At 40.3% G+C, this 10,977-nt stretch overlaps 1 protein-coding gene across 1 annotated transcript; it reads left to right on the top strand.

Annotated features, from left to right (window-relative positions):
* The first annotated feature begins 1,366 nt into the window (after positions 1-1,366).
* LOC122072956 (double-stranded RNA-binding protein 1-like) lies at positions 1,367-9,659 on the top strand. The gene is made up of 2 exons (XM_042637399.1): positions 1,367-1,552; positions 9,245-9,659. Exons 1-2 carry the CDS (start codon positions 1,528-1,530, stop codon positions 9,535-9,537), a joined length of 318 nt encoding a protein of 105 aa, XP_042493333.1. The 5' UTR covers positions 1,367-1,527; the 3' UTR covers positions 9,538-9,659.
* Positions 9,660-10,977: the final 1,318 nt, after the last annotated feature.

Genomic DNA, 10,977 nt, shown 5'->3' with positions numbered 1-10,977 from the left:
ATTTGTTTTCGTTCTCTCAAATCGAAGCATAGTATGAGAGAGAATATAGTGGAGATAAATCATGGTGCAGGAGGAAAGAGGGAGAAAGAACCATGGCCGGAGGTGGAGGAGGGAAGGGAGCTCGCACATCTCTGCTGCCGTTGCCGCTGCAGCCACCGCCTTCGCCAGTGCCATTGCCACTGCCGCCACCGCCTTGCTGCCGCAACAAGAGTTGTTTTCTCACGAATTTGCCGGCAACAGTTTTTTTTTCCCTTTCTTTCTATCGATTTGCAGAGAGAGAGGCGTGTGCATCGCAGACAAGTTTTTTCCCTTTCTTCTACCGATTTGTAGAGAGCCGCTGACCGCCGCTGTTCCACTGACTCCTCTGGTTTGAGCTGCTGCTATCGCTGTCATTGCTATCACCGTTGTGCTGTTGCTACTGTCGCTGCTGCTGCCTCACCGCCTCACTGCGGCTACTGTAAGTAGGAGAGGTTGCTCTCCATGGCTCGCTGCTACAAGCAGGAGAGTTTCTCCACTGACTACTCTGGTTTGAGTCATTGCTACCGCCGCTTCTCCGCTGCTACTTTCCCCGAGTTTTGAACTTCTTCTCCACTGAGTTTTGAACTTTTTTTTTCTCCTGGTTTCTCCGGCAACAATTGTTTTTTTTTTTTTTTTTTTTTTTTTTGTCCTTCTATCGATTTGCAGACAACAGTATCTACCAAAAAAAAGAAAGGATCGTTGTCAACGACGTGATGCTCAAGCACACTGGCGGAGAAGGGGCTGATTGGAGGAGTAGTACCGTGGAGCAGCGGTATTGGAAAGGTTTTGTAAGACCTCGCCACATGAACGGATCAGATTTTTTTATATTTCATCTAACGGTTAAAATCACGCTAGTATACCTTATTCCTAGGTACTACGCTAACATACCTATCATTTTCCCTATTTTAATTGAACACATAAATACATTACGTAATCATGCATAATAGTATTTCAACCGAAGCTAGGGCTTGGATTGGGCTTTGACTGATTGATATAGGGCTAAATATCTCAACCTGACCTAGGGTTGGGTTGGGACTAATTGAACTTAGGTTTCTAACCCGGGAATATATTTTTTTTCCTGGACTAGGGTTTTGAAAAACCCGGAACAGCACGACCCTTTTGAACGCAGACGGGCAGTGCTCCAAAATGTCCCATCTTCTGTCATTTTGAGTGAACATGGGGGTGTTTCTGAAGGAGAAAATGGCATGTGTCATGCGACTCGCGCGCAATCCGCCAATCCGTACGAGTTAGCGTAGCGGTGCCGGGGGCGTGGGCGTTTTGCCATTTGCTATTGTTTTTCTACTTTTTTTTTTTTTTTTTGTAAATTACTTTTTAGTAACTATCACTGTTCATACTAGAAAGTTTCTGAGATGCTCCCCATAGAGAGAGACTAGACCGTTCCTCGGCTCTGGGTTTTAGAGAGGGATAGAGCGATAGAGAATCATATTTTGTTTCCAGGGTAGAGAAAAAGAGAGCCAAATTTGGCTTTCTTCAGGCGATAGGTAAGACATGTCGCCCAATAATGGGTTCGAAGGTGCGTAAGAAATTCTCCCACACTCTTACCCTCACTCTCTCATCTTTCTCGACGCCTTGCTCTAGTGACAATGGTGATTTCTAGTGTTTTTTTCTTTACCATATGTTGGATTTATTTGTCTCTGGAGTTCGGTCTTGATTGATGTAATTGCTTCGTTTTGTTCTTCTGGTCACTTGAAACGAATAAATTCTGTATATTTGAGTGCTTTTAATTGTTGCTCTCTGCATGTCTCCTAGTGTTTGTGCTGGACGTGGGGGGAAAGAAACTAGTTAATTATCTGCTAACCGGGGGGGGGGGTGACCTATGAATTTTATATGATTACCGTTTCAGTGGGGTTTAATAGGTTTTTTCTCCCCTTTCCATTAATGTTATCTCATTACTCAGATTAGCATAAAGTTTGGCTGTCTCTGGCCTCTGTGTCTGTCAACTGGAAAACATGCATCTTTTGCCTTCTCTGGGCAGTTAGGCACTAATGAAGTTGCTGAATTAGCTATATCTCTGCTTCCACCAGGCTAGTTTCTACAGTTTCATTTCATATTTATATAAATGGGTTTTTTTATTATAAACTCATGTTGCCTGCCAATTTTCTTGACAATTGGATCGTAGCTCAATATCTTTTGGATTTGCCATTTGTGTTTATTGAATATCAAACTTTGTTATCATAGCATCTATCCTTTTCTTCTTTTCCGTTTTTTGAGTTTCAGCTGCTCAAGCATAACATTTTCCATTCATAAATACTCGTCAAATTGCACAACTTATCTGCTGTGGTTCTCGTACTCCACTAGTGTATCTTGATAGAGTCCGTGTATGAAGTATTCCTGCTGCTGGGTTTATGATATTTACTAGTTTGGATTAACTATTTAGCAACTAAAGGATCACATCTCAATGTTTTCTGTACCATTACTATATTTTGTATTGTAAATAAATCAATACTTGCAAAATTTGTTGGTTACTATAAAGGCAGCATCCTCGTGCTTTTATTTTCTTAGAGTAGTTTTATCTATTATGTGAGATTTGTGCCTATGGGTTCTCAAAACTGGATGAAATATTGGAATCGATTGCGTTGAAGGTCTCACTTCCATCCTAAATCAATCATATGCACAACTAGACTTTGAATGGTTCTTAGTATTAAAAACTCAACTCATCCGTGTCCCAACTAAATTGGGTTGGATACATGGATCCTTCTTTTCAACCCTCTCTAACCAAAGCCATACTTGTTGCTAGTCCTAAGGTATACATGCCTCTCCTCAATGTTTCTCCTAGAATCATTTTAGGCTTACCACCGGCACCAACTCTCTTATGATGCAGATTTGTGGCTGAACCGGCTTGGCCTCTCTGACCATTCAGACCGAGATGAACCAGGTCCAATTGGGTTTTGGGTCTAGTGGGATTTTGGGAATTTATTTTATTTGGGTGGATAGTAACTTTTACTTTTTTTTTTCTTTTCTTTTTGGGTGAATAACTAAATATATTAAAACCCTAACCAAAGGGAAAGGAAAAGATTTACAAGGCAAGATGCCACCAAGAGGCACTAGGCCCTAGAGAAATAGAAAGAAACACAAAATTATCAAAACATCAAATCAAATTTTTCCAATCGGCTGAGCTAAGAAAATAAGGGGCAAACCTAATATGGTGACTCCTCTCCCTACGCAAGGCAGTAATTCGAGTGTCTTCCCAATGAAGTTCCTCTTCTTTTTGCTTCAACTCTGTCTTATGCTCCAGATTTTCAATATGTTGCATTAGTTTCTCATTATACTTTAATCCAAGATCTTTATCTTAAGAGGGACAACCTAAGGAGGCTGTGTGCCAATCCGAGATATAAAGGAATGATTTCCTTCATCAGACTCCAAACTTGCCCCACACAGAAGCAGGTTATCATCCACATTTGCAACCCCATCGCCATTACTAATTGGTTGATCCAAGGAATCAATCACTGAGATCTTAGTGATGGAATCACAATACTCTAGAGATTCACTCTGACTATGGAGCAAGGTTCGAAAACTCGTCAAAATCTTGGATATTTCAGTATTTTTTTTATTGAGACGCAATGGCATATGAAATATAAAAGTACATAGTTTTGGTCATATTTTGGTCATTGTGTTTCGAAATTTCGCTCATTTTGGCCAAAAAATGCACTATTTCATTGAAATTTTGGCCATCTTGGTCATTTCATTTCACTCATTTCGCTAATTTCAGTCACTTCAGCCATTAGCCCCCAAAATGGTCAGCGGAACACATGGGAGAAAGTACACCATTTCAACGAAATTTCGGTGGTTTCAAAACTACTGAAACACTGAAATGAAATGAGTTCTTGAACCTTGCTATGGAGAGGCGGCTAATGGGAGGGAGAAGGCTTCTTCTTCTTCTTCTTCTTTTTGAACCTCATTTCATGAGCAGACAACAAGTCTTCAATATGGTTACGGTCCTCAAGAAAGTCAATATCATCTTCTAAAATCACACCATCACCCAACACCATTCCTTCCATATCTATTTCAAGATTCTCCTTTGATAGCTCCTCTTCCTTCAAATAAGGTGTGGATGAAGTCAAACTCTCCTTAAGCGCCAACTTCTCTCTCCCATCTCTACCTCACTCAAAACATTGGAAGGGATAAAATCTTCCCAGTGCTATTGTCCTCATTAACTGACAATCTATTCAAATATGACTCATTAAAATTTCCTTCTAATGCTGGATAATTTGTAACTTCTAAATCAGCCTCCAAATTAGATCTGTCAATAACCCCAATGAATCATCATTAGGCATATCATCATCCTCAGATTTTCCCGCAAGGAGAAAGAATTATATTAGTAACTGAATCCCCTCTTGCTTTATCTAATGTTTTGGTTTTGAAATTTGAATTTTGAATGTCACCCATCGGATCTCCACCTTCATGGCAATCACCACCTCTTTTAGCCTCCAGCATGGGCTTAGCACCACCATTATTGACTGTACTTGGACCTTCAACCTGAACAGATTTCCTCTTCCATTCCGTGCGGAGCACCTTTGGCCTTGCTCCATTATTGTCACAAAGATCAGAGGCATGACCACATGCCTTACAATGAACACAGCGCGTCAGATTTCAATCATAAATTATTTTTTGATTGAAAACAATCCTGGCATCATCATATATTGCAACTGAATTGGGGAGCTCTCTCTGCATGAAATTCAACACACATAGGCGCAAATGAAAGTCTCTCCCAAGAACACTGCCGATGATACTTAAAGCATCACTCGAGCAATATTGGAATGGAAGATTAGGAAAGCTAATTCAAATGAGGACTGAACTTAATTCAATCTTCTCCAACGGGGTGGACAGACTCCATGTTAGGGAAGTTGGATACTCATAAGGGATTGGGTAGTTGTTTAGTTACCTACTTATTACAGTCTCTTATTTCAGTTTTAGGGTTATTTTTGGTTATTGTAACAAAATGCAGATCAACACTTAATCAGCAAACCTGCTTGTAGAAGAGAAAAGACCAGCTTGAGAGAGAGAGAGAGAGAGAGAGAGAGAGAGAGAGGGAGGAGAAACTGCTGAACCACTATAGACTCAGCTTTATTTCTATAGTGGTCAATCTATATTTTATTTATAATCCCAATCACAACCTAATAGAAGCTAATAGAAGGTGGACTCTAAGTAGGACTCCTAATTAGCGTACTAAATCATAGATCGGTCTTTACAAGGCGCCAAGAGCCTTCTGACCTCTTGTCGTCGGGACTGCCACTTATGGAACCAGATGAAAGGAAGCTGCGGAAAAACTCTTTGGATGCTGTTGGCTGTGATGTGGCTTAGGCACTTCCTCTGCTCTCGTCTATACCCTTGGTGAATTTGACGATGGGTATCAATTTGACTCGACTTCCGGATCTGTAAGGGATGCAGCTGGCACTGTTACATAATGAAAAGGAAACTAAATAAGAGGATAAAAATCAATTCTATCATGTGGAGGAACAAACCCCCAATCGTGACAACTAGCAACTCATTACTGCAGGGACAATAATACTCTTGTGACACACTTAACAACTTAACACTCCTCCTAGAGCTGGATCATATAAATCACCCCCAGTTTCGAACAACCTTTTAGGAAAGCAGGATGAAACAAAGGATTGTAAATATATCACCTGGCTAATCCGCAGAAGGAACAAATGGAGTAACAATCAACTTCCTGTCTTCCTCATAACTGCATTTCGCACAAAGTGATTTGACTTTAGTGTGCTTAGTTCTTTCATGAAGCACTGGGTTAATTGCAATGTAGACAATAGCCTGATTATCACAGAAATTCTTCATAGGTTTAGCAATTGGAAAACCTAACTCTTGAAGCAGTGACTTCAACCACATCAATTCAATTGCAGTATGAGCTATAACCCTATACTCAGCCTCAACATTTGATCTAACCACATTCATTTGCTTAAAGCTCCTCCATGTGACAAGATTGCCACCAAGAAATGTGCAATCACCTGTGGTAGATCACCTATCACTATCAGAACCAGCCTAGTCTGCATCAGAAAACCTGACCAAATCAACATGCTGATGTGGCCAATAAATTAGCCCCTTTCTTGGAGCCCCGTTTAGATATCTTAGGATACGACACACCGCCTGCCAGTGAGTATTCTTAGGGTATTGCAGAAGAAGATTGAATTAAGTTCAGTCTCTGTGTCAGAATACTCTTAAATGACATTTAATTTGTTCATTCCTTATTATCTCTTCTAGTTTTACCACTCATCCGTTCTACATCATCATTTCAGATATATTAGGTTTGTTTAAATGTTGTTCCTTCACTGCCCAATGTACAACTCCATACATCACTACAGGTTTTATAACAGTACAATGGTCGTATAAGAATTTCCTTTTGAGTTTTAAAAGAATACGTCTATCATGCAACACCCCGACGCAACCCTCCCCTTCCTCCACCGTATACTAATTCTTTGTGCAACATCATCCTCTATTTCTCTTTTATTTATGATTGAACTTAGCTACCTAAAAGTTTCACTTTGCGTTATCTCCCTATAATCAATTTTCACTACCCCACTTTCAGTCCTTTTGTTACTATATTACACACCATGTACACTGTTTCTGTTCTTCTTATCTTAAATCTTTTGATTCCAAGGTTATTTGTAACTTTGCATTTTTTCATGCTTTTTTCTCGTCCCCCAAACAAATATAAAAAAAGGGTGTACCTAGTACATGAGGCTTCCGCCATTGTGGGGTATGGGGAGGGTCATAATGTACGCAGCCTCCCCGGTCCAGATGGTTAGCTTCATAGAACTCCTTCAAGTTCCATAAATCCTTCTTGAGAACCTCCCAATAGTTTGTTTATATAATGCAATCATGTACCCATCTGGTGCCAGATATTTATCTCCTTCCACATCTTAAACAACATTGTTTTACTTCCTTTCCTCTGAAAAGGGGGTATTGATTTCAATCACTAATCTTGTAAACCAGGGCTGCACTTCAAACCTGGACTGATGTAGATCGATGGAGAATGAAGGAGAAGCCCAAGTCCACCAAGTTTTCCCCATCAAGCCAGCACACTTGGGCCATATATGGTTTATTTTAGGCCATTGGTCCAGCCGGGTCTGTCCCAGATAGCCATGGATTAGCAGGTTTTAAATTAGATATTTCGCTGCCTAGCGTGTGTTAGAGTTCTAGGAGATTGAGGAGATTTTTTACAGTTTGCGTGGAAAATAATCAGGGGATATTTTTATTTTTTACTGCTTGCTTGGGAGATAATTCAGGGTATATCTGCAGCCTTGCATGGTGGTTAATATGTGGAAGATTTTAGTAGATTTCCAGTGGACCCCATGGAGAACAGTATAGAAGTTTTGACAGCTGGTATTAGTGTTATTTTTAGGGAAGTTTATTCCTTGCGTGGGGGATTATATTAGCTTAAAGTTAGTTTCTATTTTATATAGATTCCTTAATTGGTAGTTTCTAACTCTAGAACTCTTTCTATTTTATTATCCGACTAGATTTACTTTGTATTTAGTTTCTAAAAGGATAATGTTCAAGTTGTGACGGACTTTCTTTGCACGCAAGGAAGAAACCCCCCAATTGCTGTAAACGATTATTAAAAATAAAGCCAAGGCTGAAATACAGCCAACGATTTGAAGAATGAAAGAATGGCTTTGTGCTGTAACTGTAAGATGAAGTGGCTGTGAGATGCAGCGACTGTGAGAGGCCATGAGAGGCCCTGGACTGAGATAGTCCCCTATTCCATTTATCTATCTTCTATCTTCTTCTTCTCTTTCTTTTGTCTACCGACTTCTGTGTGTGAGAGCTGCTTCAAGTCTGAAGTCAATTGATTATCCCTTACTGCTGCTGAAATGTTAATTGATTGATACTGGTTTACTGGAGAATCAGCTGCTGGAAATTCTGATCGAAGACCTTCTAACAACCCCTTGGATCTGAGTTTTTGGAGAGAATTTTCTGCAACCTTGAAGTGCACCGATCTCAGTTATCATTCATCAACTATTGCTCAGTTTTGGAGGATCTAATCAGCATCACAACAGTAAGGTTCGATTGAGGTTTGGTGCTGATCCAAGGTCTGGGTCTGGTTCTTGATTGACCTTCAATTCTGAACCCAGTTGAGGACGTGATTTATGAATATGTGTGATTCATTAACTCGCTTTGATCGTCTCCAGGATCCTGCCTGGTTTAGGTCCTTTGTGTCCTAGCTCTACATTATGGACAGACTAGAACAGTTCTGTGCTGAAGTTTCAGTAACAGTTCACTGTGTATTCACACTTCACTGGTATCTCTCTCTCCTTTTCTCTAAAGTCATTCTTATTAAGAGTTGGCCATTTCCTGCATGTGATCGTTGTGTGGAAGAGTTTTCTTGTTGCCTCCTTCTTTTGACTAGAGCATTTTCGGATTGTTGTTACATACATGTTTCTACTAATCAACTGGCCCTCTTCAATTCCCCTTGCCAGCCTTCTGACATTTCTCTTCCTTCAAACTATCCTACTGGCCCTCTTCCTTCAAGCTATCCTACTGGTGGAAATTTCTATGAAGCTCTGCTTTCTTTACTTCTTTCCTGTCAAATTCCTAAGGCCAAAAATAGCTCCTGCAGACCCATTGAACCTGAAGCTGCCCCACCACCAGTAAGCAAATTTCCCATTCAACTGTTTCCTTGTTGATAACTCAATAGCCCTAGTGATGTTTCTATTTCAAGTAAAAGATTTGAAATTGTTGCTCAATTTATATCTGAGAAAGTTGAAGAAGTAAATTTGACCTCTCTAATTTCTTAAAAGTCAAATTGTCCCTTCATTCAGTACTTTTGAGGAGCCTATTTTTAATCTTGAAAATGCTTTACTACTGAACGAGGAGCCTAAAAGTACGAGTCATGTACTTACTTAAAACTTTTAATCTTGAAAATGCTTTACTACTGAAAGATTTAAGAATTTAATAAAAATATATGGGTCCCCAGTTGTTTTGGGATCTATATTGCATGTGATTTGGCCAGTACCTGCGCCTAGACATTCCAAGCCAACTGGATGTTACTCTTGTAAACTTTTTAGTTTTAGCGCAGTGGAACTCATGCAGCTTGTGTAATGGTTAGTCGCCACAAATTATTTAACAGAGTCTGGCCATTGGATGTCTTTACTCAAATAGTTGGACTTGATTGCCTTTGCATTCTTAATAAGAACTTTGTTTGTGTATGAATAATTGGTATATGCTTACAGATTTTTAATTTTAACAGGCATACCAAAGTGCTATATATTTAAAAGCCGGTTACAAGAATATGCACAGAAGGCAGGGATTCCTACTCCTGTTTATGAGACTACAAAGGAGGGTCCTTCCCATGAGCCAAGCTTCAGGTCCACAGTCATTGTGAACAATATCGGATATGATTCTTTGCCTGGATTTTTCAATCGTAAGGCGGCAGAACAGTCAGCTGCAGAAATTGCTCTTATGGAATTAGCTAAATCGGGGAACTTGAGGGAATGCATCTCAAACCCAGTGGTTTGTTTTTTCTTTCTCATTAGTATATAATGGCATATTGATGCATAAAAAGCATGGCTTAATGACGTGTGAATATTTCAAGGGCCTACCTTGATGTCTGTATTTAATGCCATCATGAATTGCTAATGGAGTCACCTCTAATTTAGGACATATACTTTTTTGTGCTCATGCCCGCCTTAAACCTAAACAGATTTTTTATCCCATTCATCAACCCTGACTGAGTACTCTTCAGTTCTAAGGCTGAATTCTTCATTTGTCACCTTTAAAATTAAAATCTGTGAAACTAGGAGAGAGAGAGTGTGTGTGTGTGTGTGTGAGAGAGAGAGAGAGAGAGAGAGAGAGAGTTCACTACAACAACAACGACAAAGCTTAGCCTTATCCCAACTAAATGGGGTTAGCTACATTGATCCGCAAGTATTTGAAAAAAAAAACCTTTGGGACATCCCACTCACGAACTGTCCCACATAAACGATAACCGTCAAGAAGTTTCAATTGGGGACTGGAAGAGAGAGAATTACGAAAATTCACTGATATTAACTCTCCCACATATACAATAACCATCGAGCAGTTTCAATTGGGATTAGAACCTAAAAGAATCAAATAGGGCACAAAAGTGGGCCCTTTACGTCTAAGGGGGGGACCTGGACTCATACTTCCTTAATGATAAGAGGAGATACGATTGCGAAATAGGAATCCTGATGAAAACAGGTAAATGAAACTTAAAGAATTAGATCGTAAATCCTGGTTTGGAAGAGGGACAGGAGGAACCAAAGGGAAAGGGGCTAGCCCCAAAAGTGTGTTGGGGAGCCCCCAGGATTTATAACCCAGGAATGCTTCCCCCTTTATGACTTGAGTGTGCTTACCCCCAAAAACCCCCTATGCCAAACCAGTTGAGTGCAACGAGGTATGAGCTAAGGAGCTTCCCGGAAAGCAAGCTAGTTAGGAGAGAAGTCACACACACTGGCAGGGAGTAGCCTTCGCACCTATTACAGAGGCTAAAGACGGAAGAGAGGAGATGCGCTGAAGGATACTGGCTACGTTACACACCCATTGATCCAGAATGAGCCGAACAATTAGCTCCAAGTCAAAGGACAGAAACAGGGGAACACTTGGCATACTGGTCGAGGACGATAGTCGATTGGTGCTTGTCCACTTTAATATGAGCCTGGTTAGAGAAATCACAGAGAGAAGGTGTAACACGAGGATCATAGATTTGACCAACATCCGCAACATCTGGAGCAATGTCGGTTTCTCCCCCTGCCTCGTCAACCTTTTAACTTTAGGGAACCCCTTCCTCCAACCATCAAGCTGAACAACACTCTCCGAAGCAGTCATGGTTCGCTGTCCTGTTAAAAAATCAACCAATAGTCTTCAAGTATAATGTTGAATTTCAACCCAATGAGACTATAGTCAATACATGTTTCTGAAAGAAACCCAGAACTAGAAGAAGCAGCACCTCTGCTTGCCGAT

Source organism: Macadamia integrifolia, chromosome 3, assembly GCF_013358625.1.
Source record: "Macadamia integrifolia cultivar HAES 741 chromosome 3, SCU_Mint_v3, whole genome shotgun sequence".
NCBI classification, from domain to species: Eukaryota; Viridiplantae; Streptophyta; class Magnoliopsida; order Proteales; family Proteaceae; genus Macadamia; species Macadamia integrifolia.
Note: the sequence above shows the minus strand (reverse complement) of the source record. Positions and strands in the feature narration are given on the sequence as shown.

Bases quoted from the DNA above. Each gene is read 5' to 3' on its own strand.
- LOC122072956 (XM_042637399.1), top strand. From the start codon at position 1,528: ATGTCGCCCAATAATGGGTTCGAAG. The intron at 1,553-9,244 runs GTGCGTAAGAAA...TAATTTTAACAG, and splicing joins GCCCAATAATGGGTTCGAAG to GCATACCAAAGTGCTATATA.